This window comes from Nasonia vitripennis, chromosome 2 (genome assembly GCF_009193385.2).
Source record: "Nasonia vitripennis strain AsymCx chromosome 2, Nvit_psr_1.1, whole genome shotgun sequence".
NCBI lineage: Eukaryota > Metazoa > Arthropoda > Insecta > Hymenoptera > Pteromalidae > Nasonia > Nasonia vitripennis.
Genome location: NC_045758.1, coordinates 23567487 through 23588176, shown reverse-complemented (window position 1 = coordinate 23588176; position 20690 = coordinate 23567487). Strand labels below are relative to the sequence as shown.

Sequence of the window (20690 nt, the reverse complement as noted above, 5' to 3'; positions counted from 1 at the left end):
TTCCTCCGGAATACATTACGAGTTTACGCAATAACGTCTCGAGGGAGAGCATTGGAGCAATGGCGAGGATTATATGATTGTCTCCCCTCTTCCCGCGCGAAATGCTCATAAGCGGCCCGTTTCGGCGAACTAATCGACCGTCGCTTGTTTAGAGCTCTAAAATCCATCCGGCGGCGGCGGCCGAATATAACATCCGCTTTTATGCCTTATCGCCGACTTCCTCTCTCTCTCTCTCTCTCTCTCTCTCTCTCTCTCTCTCTCTCTCTCTCTCTCTCTCTCGCAGCGCGCGCGCTTTTATGACGCGAACGAGGAGCGCTTTACGAGCGACTGAACTTTTTAATAATCCAGCGACGGTAATTAGTTCGTAATTTAACGAGCCTCCGAGTCCCTCTCTGGCAATTACGCGGCCCCTGTATTTCACAATAATCGTTCCCGCGCTGCTGGGAGTCGGCTTTCGCTGCGATTTTTTTTTATCCCGATGAAATCGCCCAACTTCCAGTGCTTATAAAATTAGCATAACGCACAACAAGATTAACACCGCGGTAGACGGAGGGAAAAAAGGCACGATCCCGAAAATTACTCAGCATCTCACTCGCGTACACCATGCCCACACAGGCCATTTCTCGAAACTCGCGCGCAGCTCAGCGAGAAAAAGAAGACGAAGCACACGGCGCTGAGAGAAAGAGAGAGAGAGAGAGAGAGAGAGAATCCCGGCGTACCGCAGCGCTAAATTTTCGAGATGCCTCCTCCAGCAACAGCAGCAGCAGCTCGAGACTCCGCACACCGCAAAAAGCGGCGGAGCAGAGATTACGAGACACGCACTGCGGCCCCCGTCGGCTTTCGTGTTGCGGTCGTCCGACTTGCGCGGCTCTTTTTTCTCTCCGCGCTCCTCCAATTCCTCGGGATATATATTCTTTTTGCTCGCACTCGCTTCTGCTGCCTGGATTTCTTATGTTCTCCCGCAGCCGCTTCTCTGCCTTCTTTATCCTCTTAAGGTGAAATTTATATCTTGCGGCGGAGTGAGAATTCCATTTCGAACAAAGTAGCTGCTGCTGCTGCTAGTTGCTCGCTTGCTTTGTTGCCAGTCGGCCTCTACCTATCGAGACTTTATTCGTTTAGGAGCCGCGTGTGAGTGGCTTTGCTCGGCATCATCTTTCTCGCCAACAGATCGGCTCGAGAATAATGGGCGCGCGGAAAAAATTCGAGTTGGCTTAATCAAAGATTTTTAGACGTCGCGTCGATACACCGCGCGACCTCCCGAAAAAAGAGCCACAGCGCACCGTAACGTTGAAAAAAAAGCGAGCCGACAAAAAAAAGCTAGCGCGAGGCGGGCAAAAAGGCCCCGGAGGCAAAGATGAAAGGCAGACACGAAGCGCTAAGCGAGATAAAGCGTAGCAGTCGACGATCTCTCGCGGGCTTTTCAATTACCGAGCGCGGCGCGCTTTCTCTCTCTCTCTCTTTTTTTCGCGCGCAGAAAAAGCTGTACAGTGCGGCGGTGCCGCCGAGCGCACGTGTCTTATATATCCCACGGACAATGGAGTGCAGCAGCAGCAGCCGCTGCTGTTTTCTCCTCCCTTTTTCGCTAATTCTCCGGCCGTGCGCAGCTCTCATTCAAATTCGCGCGCGTATTCCGTCACGCGCGCTCTTATTTGCTCCCAAGAGCGCGAGCTTCCTTCCTTTTTCATGAATAAATTATTATTCAAATTTTATACCTCCGCGCGCCCGCGCTGCGACCCCCTTTTTCCGCGTTAATACAACAAAATCCACGCGCTTCTCGCGCTCCGCTCTCTTAATTCGTTTTTCCCTCTCTCAGTTCCGTTCTCTGTTTTTTGCACCCTTTTCTCCAGCGACGGCTTCTCTCGCGGTTCGGAATAATTCGCGCCGCGCGCTATATTGTCCCTCTTCGCGGTCCGCTCTGTGGAAATTCGATCTATTAAAAGTTTTTTGCAGCCTCGCTGCGCGGGATTATTTCGTTTTCAAAGGTGTTGATTAATAGCACGCGGGAATTTCGCGCGTTTTAATGTATTATTCGAACTTTCCAACAGCAGAGCGCGAGCTAGCGCGCGAAATTGCTTCTTTCGGAATTAACTCAATCTGCAAATTCCCAGTCGCGCCAACAAGTGCTCGTCGTTATCACGAGCCCGTGTCGCCGGCGCTGTAACCCGATCCTCGCGGGCAAGCGCACACTCGATTTAATAAGGAAACTCATCGGGCTCTCGCGAACTGAGCAAACACGCCCCGAGCGCTAATGATCGCAATCAACGCGATGTCCTACGCGCCTGGACTATCCGAACTAAAAATCGCTGCGAAAAAAGGGAGGCTGGTGATGGGACTAACGATGACCGCGATGATGACAACAATAACAAGTGCGCGTTGCGACGCGATGATCCCCGGGAGAGTGTATGCAGGGGAGAGCTTGCACAGGCGCGCGACGCTGCATAAAATTGCAAAAAGCCCCGACGCTAGCTGCGTCGGCCGAGATAGCTGCAAACGCGGCGCGGGCGCGGGTTAATTTAAAAATGCAAATTTTCCCGCCGCGCTGCAGGGAAATAAGCGAGAGGGTCGAAGCACCGTGTCCCGGACAAAGGGCTTCGAGCTTTTTTCCGCGCGTTGAGTGAGAGAGAGCTTTTTCGGGGGAAAAAGCGATTGTTTGTTTTACCGAAAGAGAGCTGGTGCAGTATAGGATTTTCGGGGAAATCCGCGCGTTGTTTCCAACAGCTTGTTTCGCTGTTTACTTTTTGGAGAATCGAGTGCTGGCGCATTAATCAGCTGCTGCGCGCATCATAATTATTTCGAGCTTCTCGTGTAGGCGGTAAAAACATCAGCGTGTGTATAGCGTTACGAGATTATGAGCACTTCCCACCATGTGTATGCATTTGGTCTGAAATGTAACATTTGCATTTTACAAGGAACTTCGCATAATCGGGTCAATTTCAAACCGCGCACGCGAATTTTCCATCGGAATTACCGCGTTATTATTTAAGCGACGACGAGCTGCGGCGAAAAAAACTCTCTCTCTCTCTCTCTCTCTCTCTCTCTCTCTCTCTAGCGAGCATAATTTTTTTGCCTCGAAAGCGCGAACAAATTGCAAAGTTACGCGGACGCGCTAGGTTACTGCGAAGTAGACGAAAAATAAAAGAGCAGCGAAAGAGCCAACGGCAAGTGTACAAACACCGAGGGGGAGAGAAAGAGTGCGGCAAAACTCACCCGAGGGACTGACGCGTCGGAGAGAGAGAGGACACGACATTACTAGAATTGCGTGAGAGAGCATGAGCCACACTCGCGTCGTATTTACGAGGCCTTGGTGAACCGTTGACGATTTACTCGCGCTTCTGCCGTGTGTGCGTGTGTCTACTGTCCGTAAATACAATTTCGCTTCGACGTTCGGAGATTATACCCTTTAAGCGCGAGAGTCGCTTCGCCGCGCGATTGAAAATAAGAACTAGAGTCGAAACTCGAGTGGAAAAAAGCAGCGACGGTGGCGAGCTCAGGAATCGCGAGCTCTCGAAAAGGAGGAAAAGAGAGAGAGAGAGAGAGAGAGAGAGAGAGAGAGAGAGAGAGAATCCCCGGGCGTGCAATTTTCCGTATTCAAATGTCGACATACCCGCGAATGCACTTAAAACCACTCAGCGATTCAGAAGAAGCAGAGGAGAGTAGAGAGGAGAAGGTAAAAAGGCGAGTAAGACGGTAACAGCGGCAGAAGCTCGCGGGGCATTGTTTGCCTTAGTCTCTCTCGGTTACCGCGCAATTAAGGAAACTCCACCGAGCGAAGAGAGAGAGAGGGTGGGAGACAAAGCTAGAGATAAGGATTGCGCATAGCGCGGCGAGAGCACGCGATAAAGCAATCGATTAAAGGCCCCTTTCCGCGAGCTCATCCGTCTAATCCCTTGAGCAAGCGCAATCAGTTAACTCCCCTTCGCTCTGCCGCCGCCGCCGCCGCTGCTGCTGCTAATATTCGCTTTACGCTGCCGCCTGGGCAAATACGATGGAGCTGCTGCTTACGTACGGAGGAAATGAGCGCCACTGGGGTACAATCTGGCATAGCGCCGCCGGCGGGATTTGCGGGATTCTGCCGCTGACACCGCGCGAGAGGACGAGGCCGTGTCGTCTTCTTAATCGCGGCTGTTTGCTCGCTTCCCTCTGCTGTGCTGTGTAGGTGCTGCTCTCTGTACGACGCCGGCTTTAATGAAAGTTTTTGTTGTGCTCTGCAGCGCCGCTGTTTGACTTGCCGAGAGTGTTTTTCTTCTTCTTCGTCGACGACTACGACGCTTGCTGAGGGCGGGTCGCTAACGAGTCGGATTTTCCTTTTGATTCGCCGGACGGAAAACTCGGCGGGGGAGAGGAGTAAATAAAGAAGACTCTCCTATTGATACACCGAAATCGGTGACGCGCGAAAAGCTCTCCTTTCAGAAAGCTCGAGGCATCATACGCCCGAGAGAAATTGAAAAGGTCGCGGCGGAATCGATCGATGTGGACACGTCTCGCGCGACGAAGTAAAGCTGCTACTTCGGCGCAGTACTCGAGAGCATGGAAGTACTTATACGAGCCGCGTGTAAGAAGTCCCCGAGTTGTCGAAGTATACGTGTAAGAAGCTTTTTGAGCAAGATGGATGTAAGCCGCGTGAACTTTGAGACGACGCGAGATATAACGGGAAAAAATTCAGTCCCCTGTTGCATTAGTCGCGTCGTTATAAGTCTAAGCTCCGTGAACGGCGTCTCACACGTAATATTTACTCACTGCATTTTTATTTTTTAAATAAAAAATGATGATCCAAAAAAAGAGAGCAACAACTTATCGCTCCCCAGAAAACTCTCACGAGACACCGCTTAATTCACGCGTCTCCCCCTCGAAGTATAAGAGAGAGCTTGGAACTTCTTTCGCCGCGCGCGGCACACAATAAGCCCGGAAGAAGCTCGGCGAAGCGAAGCTGACGACGAGGCAGTTTGCGAGGCCGTTTTGCCGCCAGCAAGCGCCTTTGTCGCGCGTGCAACCCTCCAAGTGTAGCCCCGCCGATAAGACGAGAGATGGGCCAAGTGCCTCGGGAAGAGATATTGCGCGCCGAGGAACAGGGGGCCGAACGACGGCTTCGATTGAATGAGAGAGTCGCGGGGATAATGTGTGTTGCCGTATTTTTCGCGGGTAATTCGGTTATCGACTGCGGCTGTATTTATGTATTATTACGGGTACGAATTCTTCGCCAAAAAGCCGGCAAACAAAATCGCGCTGCTTTTAGCGATAAAAATCCCAAAGAGGGGAGCGAAGGTACACAAAGACTACCTTGCTGATAAGGCTAATCATTCTCTGCTTCTTTTTTCTCTCTACCCAGCGCTCTCTTGCAGCGCAAAAGCGGCGATTGTTTTAATGGAAGCATTATGTTTACCGAGAGAACGAGAAGAGTTTGTTTTTCTTTTCCTTCTTCTTTTGTGCGCGCCGGGCGTTTCGGAAGCTCGTTAAAAATCGCGCATAAGCGCAAGCTTTTTCGCGCTAACGTAAATAGACGCCCGCGAGCAAGCGAGTACAAAATTGTCGCATTTTCTACAAGTTTCAGTCGTGCGTAAGCCGTTTTTAATGAAACCCAAGAGAGATCTCCCGTGAGTGTGTGCTATATATACGTATCACCGCCGACGTCAAAGCTAGAAATCCACACCGCGCGCGGGATTATCCTCTCTTTCTCTCGAAGAAAGAGTCGAACGAGCCGCCGGTGCGCTGGCGGCGCGAATTGAATGTTTGAGTTTTCGAGAGAGCGGCTTTTCTCGTGACGAGCCGCGGGGAAGAGGAAAGTTTCTGCCGTCGCGAAGCCTTTTTCGAAGAGGAAAAATTTGCCGCCGGCTTGTAGTCGCTTCAGTTCGCGAGCTTTTCGTTTGCTCACCGCGTCGCTCGGAGCTGCGGGGGGGAAAATAGGAAATTCAGCTGTTCTGAAAACGCGCGCGAGAGTTTTCTACTCTCTCTCTCTCTCTCTCTCTCTCTCTCTCTCTCTCGAAACTGTGCATGTATAAAGCCGCGAGAAAACACCGTTGCCGCAGCGACAAAAAGCTCGCGCTCGGAATTAGTCCCTTGACCCGAAAGAAGTAACAGCAGCGAAGTAGGAGGTAGGATTAAGCGTCGTCGCTGCCATTACCCGGTAACGAGAGCCGGATACTATACTCGCGTAGTGCAGTTACGTCTTCAAAGGCTATATATGTACAGGTTTTTCTTTCCTCGCGCAAAGCTGCAGCGGCGGAGGTATAGAAACGTGTAATACGGATCCCCAAGGGTCTTCTTTCGGCCCCTCTCTCCCTCTGCGATCTTGCTCTTCTCTCCGCGGCTTTTTGCGCGAAGCCCGAGGGCGGTTTCGCGCGATTTTCTCGCTTCGCGCGGCAGCACTGTGTATACAGAGCCTTCTAAGGTTTTCTTCTCACGCGGTCTGCTAGGTTGGTTTTTGTACGGGTAATTTGATATTGTCAGGAATGAAGGGGTGTACTTTGTTTCAGCGTGTTTGGACGAGTGTGAAGAATTTTTTGAAGAGCTTTTTCATTTTCGCTCGGCGATTCTCGGTACGGAAATTACGCGGCGTAAAAATAAGAGCCATTCAATTCAATTCGAGCGTAAAAGTCCTTCTTTCAGCGTAATATCTTTATATACTTAACAGTAGATTAAACTGCAACGACAAGATGAGAAAATCATTCAAATTACCAGCAGCGGAGGCAGCGGCAGCCGCTCTCTGAAAGGAGCTTTAAAACTCCTCTCTCGCATTTTCCGCAAGCTCCCCCGAGAGAGAGAGAGAGAGAGGGGGGGGGGCGGGAGCTCCGGAAAAACTTATTCTCGTTCAGTCGCGGGGAAAAAGCGGGAAACCGCTCTCGCGCGATATCCCCCTGATCCGATCAGCTCGCGGTGTCATTTCACCACCGGTTCCTCCGCACGTCGTCCTCGACTCTCGATTCCTCCTTTTTCTCTCTCCCCGCGCCGCGTCGCCTTCGATCCGTACAAAGGAGCTTTTCCCCGGGAAAAGCTCGCAGCTCGTTGATACGTGCAGGCTTTGTAGAAACGACGTGTGTGCGCGCGCGCGCCTTCTTTATACGTTTGATTTGCCGATTGGACGCTGCTTTCCGATCGATCGGTTCGAACAAATAACGCGCACGGCGCGGCTAAAAAAGCTCGCGCGCGAGTAACGATAAATTACGTCGCGCGCTGGGCTGTACGTAACGTCGAAAATCAATATAAGCGCGCGGCCAACGGAGACCCTCTCGGCAAACTGGGCTCGGCCCGGCTACAATCTTAATAAAAAGCAATTACGCAGCGGAGCTACAATTAACTTGGCGGCGACTGTCCAACAATTCTCGCAAATGCCGCGGGACAAGTCGGCCCTCTCTTCCTCCGACGCTGAAGTGGAAGCTCGGGTCGAGAGAGCGCGAGTGTGTATCTATATGTATATACACAGAGAGTATGTAGCTCACAGCAGTGCGGGGGAGGAGGGAGGCAGGAAGTGGGAAAGCTCGTCGGCGCGCGAAGGCGTCGAGGTAATGGAGCGCGAGGAAGTGAAATAGCGAGTAGCTGGCGGTAGGAGGAGGAGGCGAGAAGGACGAGGCTAAAAGGCCGGGGAGCCAGCAGCACCGCGCGCGCTCTTCTCTGTGCCGACGTTGCAGAGCGGCGAGCGCGGGGATGGGGGTAATTGAGAAGAGGAGATTTACTTGGGCGTCGAGGTGGTTTCTCTCTCTCTCTCTCTCTCTCTCTCTCTCTCTCTCTCTCTCTCTCTCTCTCTCTCTCTCTCTACCTTTCGTCTCGCCCGCACTACCCTCTCTTCCCCGCCCCCTCTATGTATGTGTATCGGTGTATTTTGCGCTTCTCCCTACTTGCTCTGTCTCTTCATTTATTGTTTATCTCTCGACTTCAGGTGGAATCGCTGAGTTGGGTTGAGCGTATAAAAAAGATTGCGGTAAGTCCGTTGCACCAATTTGTATATGAAATGTCTTTTTTTATTTTCGTTGGTCGATATATATATATATATATGTTATCTTTTTTTTCTCTTATCGTATATACATGCATAACAATGAGACAAGTTTGAGTTTGTTTATATATACGTCAATTCTTATATATGCATATATAATGTGTATAATTTACTGTTCTTTTTCGTTGTTGTTGCTCGCAACGTTTGTTTACACGGGACGAGAGTCGCATTTGTAAATCTGTTATATTTCAAGGTTTTTTTCCGTTGAATATGAGATTTATTTACTCTTGCTACTATGTGTATCTTGAAAACAAATGTATGTTTTATTATGATTTCACTATTACGTTATGTACTTGTTTGCTTCGTTTTGTCGCTACGGTACGCATACATACATCACTTTTTATTCATAAATCTCGACAAAAAATACTATCAACATTGACACTTCTTAATCGTACGACTTCTCTCGTCAATTAAAACGAAAAAAAAAATAATCAGTCACACGTTTTACCGTAAAAAAATCACGGTACTCTAAGACCGGGGCAGGCTCAAAATCTTGTCTCACCAGCAACAACAAACGTCAACCAACAAAAATGAAAAAGCCATGGCATAGACAAAGGACCGCGAGAAAAGCTTCCGCAGCCACCGAAGCCGCGAACTATAGCCTCCCCATCTCTCTCCGATGTCTCGGCGGTGCGAAACCGAGGTATATAGCACTGGCGTACCGACGCCGCTCAGCTGTGGCCTGCTGTATCGACTTCTCGCTGCGGTGACGACGGCACTCGATACCCGCAGACTACGCTGCTGGGGTCAATGCCGAAATCCGAGACGCGACGCGATGCCCTCTCCCTCTCGACTGTAATATCGAATGGGAAAAACTCTTATTATAGTCGTAACTTTTTACTCGTGCGGTGTAGAATGACTATAAGAACTCGAAAAAAGGGTATTTTTCTCTAGCTCTCTCGCTACGCATACGGCCGAGCATTAATCATTCGCAGCGTCTTACGTATGCTCGTCGCGCAAAATCCACAGTTCGCCCCTCCTACACATAGCCCGAGCATAAATTCTTGCCCTTTTCACCTCCTCGGCAGAAAAGTTTTCTCCGGGCTGTATAAGCTCTTCCCCCTCGCGCTCGTCGATTTGCATCGGAAAGGTCTGAATCGAGGTGGACATTGGCGGCTCGGGGCTTATAAAGAAATTACGCGAGGGACACGACGACGCGACCCTTCTCGATCGTGCCGGCGCCCGAGACTCCCGTGAATTTTCGATCCGACTTTATGCAAAAGTTTTATTGGCCCGGCTGAGCTTTTTCGAAAGAAGAACTTCCGGGCGTAGTTATAACGATATCGCGCGCTGGAATATAATTCATTTCCATTAATCACCGCGAGAGGGGCATTGTAAGCCTCTTCCGCGCGAAACGACGAGGAAAACTCCCGGAGGGAAGTTTATTCACGTAGGCGCGAAAAAGAGGCACTTCGCCGGGAGAAAGAGAGAGAGAGAGAGAGAGAGAGAGAGAGAGCCATCATTCAAGGAGGCCGCGCGACTGGATTGCATAAATATTGCTCGCCCGGGTGAAATTGAAGGAAGAGAGCTTGGCGCCGCCTCGCAGAGCGCTGCTTAATTAAGTGCGATCAATTCAAACGCGACGGGGGAAATTACCGCGGCGCGGGACAAATTGCTTATAACAAATTCGACGCGCGAGAGAGAAAAGTTTAATTAGGATGATTTTTCGCCGGCGCGCGCACTGGAAAATCGAGCGAAGCGCATCTTTGCTTGTTTTTTGATGCCGTTAATTTACCACGATTCGGAATTGCCCCGAGCGAAATTGAATGAATTATTTCTCGCTCGCGGAATGAAAAGTTTTAATTTGCCAAGCGACTCGTTATGTATACGGGAAAATCGATGAGAGTGAACGACGCGAGAGATGAGCAAAAAACAAATCGCAAAGTCGAGCGCAAACAAAGCGACGATGTACATCCGGGCGAAATAACTCGGGACTTATTTATCGCTCAAGTTCGCCGCTCGATTTCTCGCACCCTCCATCGTCGCCGCCGAGAAAAAGCTTCGCATTATTCGTGCCATCCCTCCCGGGAAGAAGAGAGACAGCATAAGTAATTCGCGCCGAGAAGAAGCCATTTTATTTAATCGGTAGAGAGGGAGGGCGAAGGAATCACGGAGGAGATAGATTCTTTATTCTTTTTTTTTCGTCCGCTACGAGGGACTGGGCTGTAAATTCATATCGCTTTCTCGCTCTCCCGCGCGGCCGTCGTGCTTCGTTCGCTCGTTTAATCGTAAAATTCAGGGGTGTAAAATTTTCCTGCGCTTACTCGCTCCCTGTCTCTCTTTCCACTCGGCGGGGATTAAATTCTCGTGATGGCTCTCGCATAAAAGATACAGTTGTTGTGCAGCTCCTCTGCTGCGACGTGGATCCGGGAGAGTTTATGCGTATGAAAAATATTAAAACGAGTTCGTTTTACCGCCGCGTGGTTGAATATACGCGTGTGCAATGTATGTACAAACGATTTTTAACAATGCCACCCATGTAAACATTACACGTCTGACAGAACATTTATTTTTCCACTCGCAGCTTATTCTCTTAACCGCGATGGAATACTTTATGAAATATGTTCAGTTGTAAAACACGGATATGAAAATCGGTTAATTAATTTATTAATTAATCGTTGACGATTTTTCTGTTACAGAGGAGCTCAATATCGCCGGCTGAGCGAGAGAAATATAGCAGGCCGCGAAGCACCCCCGACTCGCAGCACCACGAGCACAACATTCACCTCAAGAAGATGAAGAAGGAGCAGGACAAGGATATCAGTCACGTAAGTTTTGTTCTTTGTTTCCTCGGGAAATCTATGTCCTCCTTACTCTGCTTTATGTCTCGCTCGACTGCGGTGATTTCTTTCGCGTAAATATTTTCAAATGTGTTGGTCATTTCATGAAGGATTTATCGTCCTGGCGGTCGATCTTGATGTGAATTAATTCTTTATTTAAAAAAGGGAATGACCGCCATTTTAAAAAGGGGGACATGCTTGCAGTTAATCTTGATACAATTAAGTTGTTTAGAAGATAGTGTATAATGAGTACACTGAATTGTTAGGAGTAAATGTTTGTGTTTGTCCCTATGTTTTTTTTTATTTTATTTTATTTTATTTTTTTTTTTTTCGTTACTCATAGGATAATTTTTTTGACCAAGCAAACACGTCATATTCTGACCCTATCCCATCAACGTCTCAGTCTATCGATCTTCAAAATTTCTACGATTCTTGTCAAGATTATGTAAGTTCTATTAAAAAAAAAATAAGAAACGCCGGCATTTCAAATCAAACTTTTTGGATTCTGAGTGTAAAAGGAACGCTATATCTTCATTTCCATACTCAACTATCATCATTTTTCTCATCAGAACAATCGCTATTCATACATTAATCGTTGCAAACATTCGGTAAAAAATCCTTCCCCAAAATCTCACGATGTGCCTTCACTGTGCCAACAGCAGAGCGACGGCGAAAAGAGCGACCAGGATCTCGTGGTAGACGACGCCAGCGAGGACGGTCGACCAGGTAGCCCAGCGGCCAACGGTACTTCGTCACCCCGCGAGAACGGCCTCGACAAGATGGGCCCGTCCTCGGTGCCACTAGGTGGTCAGGTCAAGAAAGAGGCTCCACCACCGTCGCCCAGATCTGGAACCAGTAGCAACGCGAGCACCCCCTCCGCCAAGAAGATGGAGGAGCGCGAGAAGCCCACTACGCCGATCTCCAAGCCCGTGACGCCCACGTCTGCAGGTGAGCTTTATTATGGTAAATTGAAGTGGTTTTTTTTTATTTTTCATTTCGGTGTTGGAAGGATCTGTTGGAGTTGATTCGTCACGAGGCGATACATCGGTACCCAAGGCTATATTCTTTTTTATTTTCTTCGTATATCCTTGGAATATCGATTTTTAACTCCAAGTCAATGCAAACGATCCTTCCGAGCACCAATTCAAATTATCGCCGCGGAATGAAAAGGAAAAAACTAACTGTTCTTATGCTATTGCAGGAGGAAGCAGTTCAGGCTCCGGTGGTCTGAAGTCCTCGAGCTCCAGCAAGCCACTGGTCTCAGCCTCGCCCATCGGCCCATATCCGCCGCATTATCCGCCGCCGCATCATCCGCCCGCGGGACCGCACGTCGACATGCTCGGCTACCCGCCTGGCGCCCTCAACGGTTATCCCGGTGCTCGGCCACCGCTACAGCAGCTCTACGATCATCACAGCAACATGAGGGCGCCGCTCGGTCCCCTAGCCGTTCCAGGTGTTCCAGGCGGCAAACCGTAAGTATTTTCCGTCCATTGATCCACTGCGATACACTACCGACATTTGGAAAGAAGAGACTAACCGTGTAATACCATTTTTCAGAGCGTACAGTTTCCACGTTTCGAGCGAGGGTCAAATGCAGCCGGTGCCCTTTCCGCCGGATGCCCTGATCGGGCCAGGGATTCCACGACATGCTCGACAAATCAATACCTTAACCCACGGCGAAGTTGTCTGCGCCGTCACGATCTCCAACCCAACAAAGTACGTGTACACAGGTGGCAAAGGCTGCGTCAAAGTCTGGGACATAAGCCAGGGTGGCAGCTCCAGTGCCAAGCCAGTCTCGCAGCTTGACTGTCTGCAGCGGGACAACTACATCAGATCGGTCAAACTCCTACCGGACGGAAGGACACTGATCGTCGGTGGCGAAGCCAGCAACCTCAGCATCTGGGATCTCGCAAGTCCGACGCCGCGAATCAAGGCGGAATTAACATCCTCTGCGCCAGCCTGCTATGCTCTGGCGATATCTCCAGACTCGAAGGTCTGCTTCAGTTGCTGCAGCGACGGCAACATCGCCGTCTGGGATCTGCAGAATCAAACCCTCGTCAGACAGTTCCAGGGCCACACCGACGGTGCGTCCTGTATCGACATCTCAGCCGACGGCACAAAACTGTGGACCGGTGGTCTCGACAACACGGTCAGGTCGTGGGATCTGAGGGAGGGCAGACAACTCCAGCAGCACGACTTCTCGTCGCAGATCTTCTCGCTGGGCTACTGTCCGACCGGAGAATGGTTGGCTGTGGGTATGGAGAACTCCAACGTCGAGGTACTGCACGCCACGAAGCCCGACAAGTATCAACTGCACCTGCACGAGTCCTGCGTATTGTCGCTGAGATTCGCCTCGTGTGGCAAGTGGTTCGTCTCCACAGGCAAGGACAACCTGCTCAACGCCTGGCGCACGCCTTACGGAGCCTCGATATTCCAGGTAAGCACGAGTTCGATTCTACTCGTTATCAAACAACGCGTGCGTTTAGATTTTGTTGCAGTGAAACTAACAGTTTTTTTTTTCATTTCAGTCCAAGGAATCGTCTTCGGTGTTGAGCTGCGATATTTCAACAGACGATAAATACATCGTGACAGGATCAGGTGACAAGAAGGCCACCGTCTACGAAGTGATATATTGAAGCGCTACAGCGACTGTTAATATATAAATAAAAATTAGAAGTCTAAGCTTGTTAAGATATTTATGAAAAAGCACTGTATCCAGATGTATCTCACGTATGGACGATAGGAGCCTCTCGACGTCGTGAGAGCGTAGTGCATATTTTACAGTAAAAGATCGAGAAAATGTTCAATGAAAAAAAAAGTATGAAAACAAAATAATACTGAGCCGTGCGCAAAAATCAACGGTGCTAAAGTGAAGATAAGAAAGCTAGAGAACTGATACGAGGATGCCATGATTAATAATTAATAAATGAAGTTCGATGAGAATTGAGAACGAGAATACTAGTTCGAGTCGAATAGTTTTAAAAATTTTTGACATTCACTATTTTTCAACCATTTGGACATTAGCTCACTTTGATTTGATTGAAACATACAATAATAACGGCATCGACCAAATTCTTGTAAAGTTGCTCCGTCATTACGACGATTCAAAGGCAGCTAATGTTTCTTTACATAGAGTTATATATTACAACATTTGAGAAAAAATCTATATGGATTTCGAAATCACAAGCAGTTATTTAATATTGTATAAAAATAAAAACAAACTTATGTATTTGTAAGTAGATCGCGCGCTAAGAAGTGAGAGATGTATTTGCGAGAACGGTTTCGCCGGCACCTTTGGTCGCGTGATTACCAAATTTGTAAAATAGAATTTATTAATTTTTAGGTGCGAATGTTGATGTGAATGCCTGCGTGTATCACGTTATATATGCGATTGTATATTAAGATGATGGAGATACTGACATTGCTTATGTTCATATGCCCAGGGTTACAAGGAAAGCGAATTACAAGATACAAGAAGTGTGCGAAACGCAGAATGAAAATCTGCCTACTTAGATACAGGTTGAGTCGCTTCTAAATTATTCGTGTACCCTCGTGATTGATAATGTGCTAGGGGTAATTATAAAATACAAGTTTTAAGGCGAATAGCAAGAGGGAACGTGAAAGTAATCTTAAGTAAGTGCATATTGCTACGAAATCCATACAATTTCTTACGTAATGAATAAAAAAAAAAAAGAAAAAACATGATTAAAATGACAAATTTAGGACGCTGCATTGCTGATCTAATGTCAGCAGAATGCGCAGAAAGACACATACGAGATGACGGTATCGATGGTATACTTAAAAGATGATAACAAATAAAAATCATGTAACGCCACTCACTACGAGATATTCGACGAGATATTTTTGTGACTGTCATTGTAAAATGGTTCGTTCGAGGGAAGACAAGGCCAAAATATGGGTATTGAGTCGATTACCCAACAATTTTGCATTTTTATCGAGAATATGTGCTTCTTTGGATTTTTGTTCTTAAAGTAAACACAAGTATGTTGATAAATGACGTTTCTCACAGCTGCCTGATTATTTGACTAGTGTCGTTCGGTAAAAATGTGAAATCCCCATGAAATATGAAAATGAGAAATCCTTGAAGTGCCTCGAACGGAGCCAAGGGCCTCTTATAAAAAGGTATTTAGATAGCGCAATATTGTTCGAAGCCAGCTGTGAGTCAGATGCAGATACGGATATTTATATTTTGTTATAGGAAGACAACACAAATGATTACACTGCCGTGATCGTGCAAAGTCGCTCCGAAGTTTGTTCTTTACCCGCAGAAGGCATAAATAGGTTTTAAGTACACACAGAAAAGAGCTTAGTGCCGCGAGACTTTATAAAATAATATAAGGATTAAAGAAAATACGAGAGCCGACATTGGACGATCACGGCTCCGATAAATAGACCAATAGAAACAACTATACCTCAACAAGACTCAATAGATTATTACCGCTAATGAAACAACTGTACAAATCAATATTCTTTTACAGTATAAAACAGGAAAAAAATAAAAACGAACATTACAAATCATAATGCAAAAGATCCGTGATTCGATGAGAAATTATATTACTTGTAGACTCACTTTTAATCCGCATCTTTTTAATTGTCACACCACGAGCTCGCGTTTTTTCGTATATTAGGCTGGCGTATCATCGTTTTAATTAGCGTCTTGAGATCGCTCGTTCTAATGAACATTTTCACCGAGGGCGCTCAATATTTTTTTCTGTGAAAGAAGAAATGACGTAATCATTTTTCAAGCACACAGTCCATGTTGTTCCTATAGCTACGCGGAAATTGTTTCTTTTGGCAATTAAATTGTGTACATGTACGTATGCATAGATGTGTCGGCTTACATATTTATGTATATGTGTATGTATGATCATATATATAAATATATATAAAATTTTCATAGTTTTATTTAACACATCATTATCTATCCTCGACAAAATCCTTCTCCTCATCATACACCCACAACAGTTGCTGCAACCGTCAAAATCAATGATTATTATAAAAAAAAAAATATTCTATTAATGAATGCTCAGAGTCACATATAGTCATTAAATTAAATAGGTGTAAAAAATTGCTATAAAGCTCTTTTATATACGAAAAAATTTTGCAAAGCAATAGATTAAAATTTTGAATTCGATTATTAGTAGTATATTATAAATGTCTATATTGATTGATAGTCGTTAAAAATTTATAAGATCTGCCTATGACATAACGATAGATCGAGTCACATTTTTTTTTTTGTAAAATATTGAAATAATAAGTCATTTTTTTTGTCAAATTTGTTATTTAATTGAAAATGAATCGAAGTAAAAATTGTAAAAAGATGTATATACTAAATTAATTAGACTATTTATTTATTTCTTTTTGCACAAAAAAGAATTAAATTTATTATTATCGTATTTTCGCGCCACGCAAAAGGTGCCGCAACAATCGCAATAGAGTCGTCGCACTGGTCGATCTGTCCCAGCCAACCACCGCGCGTGAGCTCACAGTATATATATGTATGTATATATCACGTCACGCGAGCCCAACATCCAATATGGCCGCAAATGCGTAGCTTGGCACGGCGGCGTACAGCTTTGAGCTTCATTATCGTTCCGCACGTGTGTTTACGCGCGTCTTTTTGACACCTCGACACGAAAGATCTACAATCCATCCGCAAAGATGAATATGTCAGTGGAAAAAAAGAAATATTCTTCGGCGCTGCCCACGAACTGGCCAACTCGCGAAGAGCAGCCGCCAAGGAAGAGCCAGAGCCAACAACAGTTGACGTCCACGGGAAAGGTTGACGTCTTCTACTACAGGTACGTGTTTCTGTTTGTGCATAACCTATACCAACGAATACAGACTTGGTATAGAAGAACGGTCGCGGGTTAAATTGAAGGGACGGAAACTTGGGGGACAGATATAGTGCGTTATAGGTCTCTCCTATGCAGTCTTGGAGGACAGCTATACTGTAGTATAGGCTCAACCTACGTGTATTTCAAAATTGGACCCCGGCACCAATACTGACCGTCCTTCTGTACCAAGTCTATATTCGTTGCCTAAACATAAGCATAAGTGAGCGTCGCTGAGACCGCGAGCGCTTTTTAAATGCCGAAGCAACGGGATTTATATGATATTAGTGCGTGGAGGAAATAGATTTGGGGCGAAGCTGATAAGGGCAGTCGTTTGATTTTACTTTTGGAATACAAGATGCGGTGGGAGCGATAGGTGTGTAAGCACGGCGACGCTGTCTCCTGAGGCTGTTTTGAAATTTAAATCAACACTGTGTCATTTGAATGTCTTAGAGATGGGCTTTTTTATTTTTGGGGATAGAATAGATTGATCGTTCGCTTATATATATTCGGTGATCGAGAAATCATAAGAAGAAACAATGTTGTATACTTTGTATCTGCTCCTTACAGTTATTTACATGTTATGTATGCTGCAATTAATTTCTTGCTGTTTATCTTTCTCTGTATTTCTTTTTGCAATGTCTGTTACGTTGATCTTTTTCAGTTGCTCACGCAGATAATGCTTTTCTCGGTAATTTGAATATATCAAAGCAAATGGCTCAATTAAATGATAATCTTAAAATACTTTGTTCGTAACAATGACAGCTTTTATCACATACTGATATCTCCATTTCAATGGTTTTTGTTTGCATTTATAATTAGGTAATTTATAAATGACAATGAATATATACTATATTTGATATTTATTTCCTACAATTGAGCATACATGTTTTTTAGTCACTTTGTAATAATATTTTTCAATTTTGAAAAAGCATTAAGAATACTTTATTTCTACAATCGTCATGAACTTGATTTTTATCTTTTACAGTCGAGGAGTAAGAAACGATGCTTCTCTGGTTCCTCCAATTAGACAAACTGCATCAATATTCAAACAACCAGTGACAATTTACAAAACCCAAGAAGGCAAAGTAAAAGATATCAAACATGGAAATCAGGAGAAACCCAAACAGGTGAGAAAATAATGCTTATAAATTAATTTGTACACCTTATCATTCAGACAAAAATGATAAATTCATGAAGGTGCACTAAAGTCCAAAAAAAATTTGTTTGTCTCATGAAACTTATTTCAGAAAATTCATAACGAAATTCCTTGTTAAAAAAAATATAATCGTAATAACCATTGCTTATATTTTAATTTCAATGATTCAATATTATGAAAAGAAAATAAATTCAAAGTTTCCAAACTACTGACTGAATAATTTCACATGATACAAAACTCCAATCATTCATTTAGGAAGGAGCCGATAAAACAGACAGCAAATACGGCTCCCGAGACAAACCTAAACAGGTAATTCTTTTGCAGCACGTCGCCACCATTATTCGTACATGAATTTCTTTTATTTCTATTCTTACATAAAACTAAGTTTTCATTGAGTAACAAACATAAAATAAACTCGCATTTCTGGCCAATAATGTCATCATAGGTGCATGAGCTTCTGCATATTAATAAATCATATTCATGCGACAAATCTAACCTGAGAAGTTGCCATAAAAATTTCATATTACAAGAAAAAAGGAAAGAAATTCTTAGAATTACTAAAAGAGGATCTTGCATTAACAGCAATCACTTCATTGGAATAATGCTTAATCGATCATACTGGAATCAAGTTTTTAAGGGTTCAGCGTACTACCTTGTAAAGCACGCCAATTTTAAAAAACAAACGCCTCTTGGTTAGTAAATTCTTCTAAAATCAATAAAAGCCAAGTTTTATTACCTACAGTGCAATAAAACTGTTGACAGCCTTGTGATAATATCTGAGGATAAGTACGCTGAACTCTCGAGTGCCTCATCTCTCTGACACAGTGCAAATACCTATGTATCTGCGAAACTCTTAGAATAACGAAGGACGGGATGATAAGACAGCTCTGAATAACCCCGGAGCTTTTGTCTCTTTTACAGCTGTTCTGGGAAAAGCGGCTGGAGGGTCTGAGGGCTTGCGATCCCGATGGCTACGAGTTCGACGGCATGGACTTGCCAAAATCACTCCGACCGGTTGGACCTTACATCACCGAGGAGACGCTGTTGCAAAGCGTTGCCACTGCGCTACACGTGTCGACGCAACCCGTCACCGGACAGACAGGATCCAAATCTTCACTCGAGAAGAACCCTGGCGTCTTCTTGAATCCCGAACAGCCGCTGGTTCAGGTATTATTACATTATTGTATATGGTTGGTGCATCGTACAGCTGGATTCTGTACTATGAAGTAGGGTGAGGTAATGATTGGGTCTAGAGGTAGCTTTTTGCGCGACTTGTGAGAACTTTGCACCCCGGCGATAATACAGGTCTTTAAAGCTGTGCCTCATGTATGCATAATTAAGCGACTTTTTTCGGCTGTACGGGCAGAGTGGATTGATTTCACAGCGAGTCCGGGTCGCCTTTGAGTATTGGAATTTTTAAGATGGGTTCTCATTGTATTGAAGCTTGAATAACAAGATTAAATCTGCATTACTTTTGTACTGCTATATGTATTTAAATACTTTTATATAGGTGTATATATTAAAACAATTGTTTAACTTTTAGGCTGTATCCATAACAGACGAGGACATCAAACGACAAGAAGAACGAGTAGCCAGCGCGAGGAAAAAACTGCAAGAGGCATTACGCTCTATGTACGCGTGAGTCTAGGATATTTTTCAAAATTTCTCCCTCTATCTCCTATTAGCTTGTAAGAGCGTTATGAAATCATGTTAATCATCTTTGTAATAAATGTTTTCTAAAAAAATATCGAAGAGAGGAAGACGGTTTCAGGAGGGATAGCAGAAATGCTAGTCACAGTACTTCTTTCAAGGCCCATCATACAATTCATTCCCTATACAATTTCACAGACTATATTGTATAAACATCGGAGGCAAATGTTGTATGAGATTACTAGAATAATTATTGTAAATAATGTTAGGAGTCATGATTTTTCAAGACTTGCGAAAAAAGCAATTGTGAGGCGATAGGCGGAAAAGTCGAATTTGATATCTATTTATTTACAATACACGTGCAGAGACTGAGAATCGAAATATATTTATTACTTGCCTAGAATTTTCGAATTATATCATTGTATGTAATCATTGACAAAAAAAAGTAATTTAATAAGCAATTTTCTTGTATTACAATCCGTGATTGTTTTACTGTTACTATCTTGTTATTGAGTTCGATAAATTGTACGATGGGTAGACTTTCTTTTAAATTATAATTAAGCTTCTTCTAATTAAATTATTGCGCAAGCATGATGATGAACTTTGAGATAGTTAAACATTCTCGATGATACTGGTGAAAAGAAAAATAATCGTATTTATTTTAAACGCAAATTTAAACGATTCGACAGAACAAGAACTATAATTTATTGTGACATTTTAAAAAAGAAGACTATTATTTTATAAATTGTTTTTTGTATTCGAATCATAATCGACCTTGTAAAAGTATGTATATCCGATGCTAACAATCCGTAGAACAATTGTAAATACGATAGCCTTCATTATATTGTTATGTACTATCGACGACTTTTGTAATAACACGCTTTATTCGCATCATATCGTTTATAAAGTTTACAAAAATGTATTATTTGCACAAATGCATAGTTATAATTTTATCTCAAACTATATGCAAATTTAATTTAGGATAAGATTCATCGTTATATTTTTTCCGTGGCCAAAACTTGGCTCTACGTCAATAAAACGACGTTGGTCAATTAACTCTCGACTGACTTATTTCAATCGTAGAACCCACTATACGCAAAATGATCGTTTCCGATTCGTGCAACAGCTCTATTGTGTATCCTCACACAGCAAAACAAAAACTTTCGAAAGAAGACTTCTGTGCAAACTCCGACGATTGTCGGGCGTGCGCGAACACACACACACACACACACACACACACGCACACATACACACACACAAAG

The 20690-nt window shown here is 44.7% G+C and overlaps 2 protein-coding genes across 36 annotated transcripts in view; both read left to right on the top strand.

The window, feature by feature from the left end:
* LOC100121268 (protein groucho) overlaps nt 1-15680 on the top strand; it is a 136031-nt gene extending 120351 nt beyond the window's left edge. For 8 of the 34 annotated variants that reach the window (XM_031925093.2, XM_031925077.2, XM_032597078.1 and 5 more), the window contains 7 exons: nt 7871-7912; nt 10624-10752; nt 11108-11209; nt 11424-11727; nt 11966-12236; nt 12322-13201; nt 13293-15680. In XM_031925093.2, coding sequence (XP_031780953.1) covers nt 7871-7912; nt 10624-10752; nt 11108-11209; nt 11424-11727; nt 11966-12236; nt 12322-13201; nt 13293-13400 — 1836 coding nt within the window. In that variant the 3' untranslated portion in view covers nt 13401-15680. The remainder of the gene's footprint in view (nt 1-7870; nt 7913-10623; nt 10753-11107; nt 11210-11423; nt 11728-11965; nt 12237-12321; nt 13202-13292) is intronic. The other 26 variants (XM_031925080.2, XM_031925079.2, XM_032597085.1 and 23 more) reach the window with 11 other exon arrangements.
* Nucleotides 15681-16305: 625 nt separating this feature from the next.
* Nucleotides 16306-20484, top strand: Mbd (methyl-CpG binding domain protein). Of its 2 annotated transcripts, NM_001171055.1 has the most exons (5): nt 16306-16586; nt 17608-17749; nt 18034-18087; nt 18700-18945; nt 19322-20484. In NM_001171055.1, the coding sequence occupies exons 1-5, from the start codon at nt 16447-16449 to the stop codon at nt 19418-19420; spliced, it is 681 nt and encodes a 226-aa protein (NP_001164526.1). In that variant the 5' UTR covers nt 16306-16446; the 3' UTR covers nt 19421-20484. The 2 variants fall into 2 exon arrangements, with proteins under 2 accessions (NP_001164526.1, NP_001164527.1); NM_001171056.1 differs by lacking the exon at nt 18034-18087.
* Nucleotides 20485-20690: the final 206 nt, after the last annotated feature.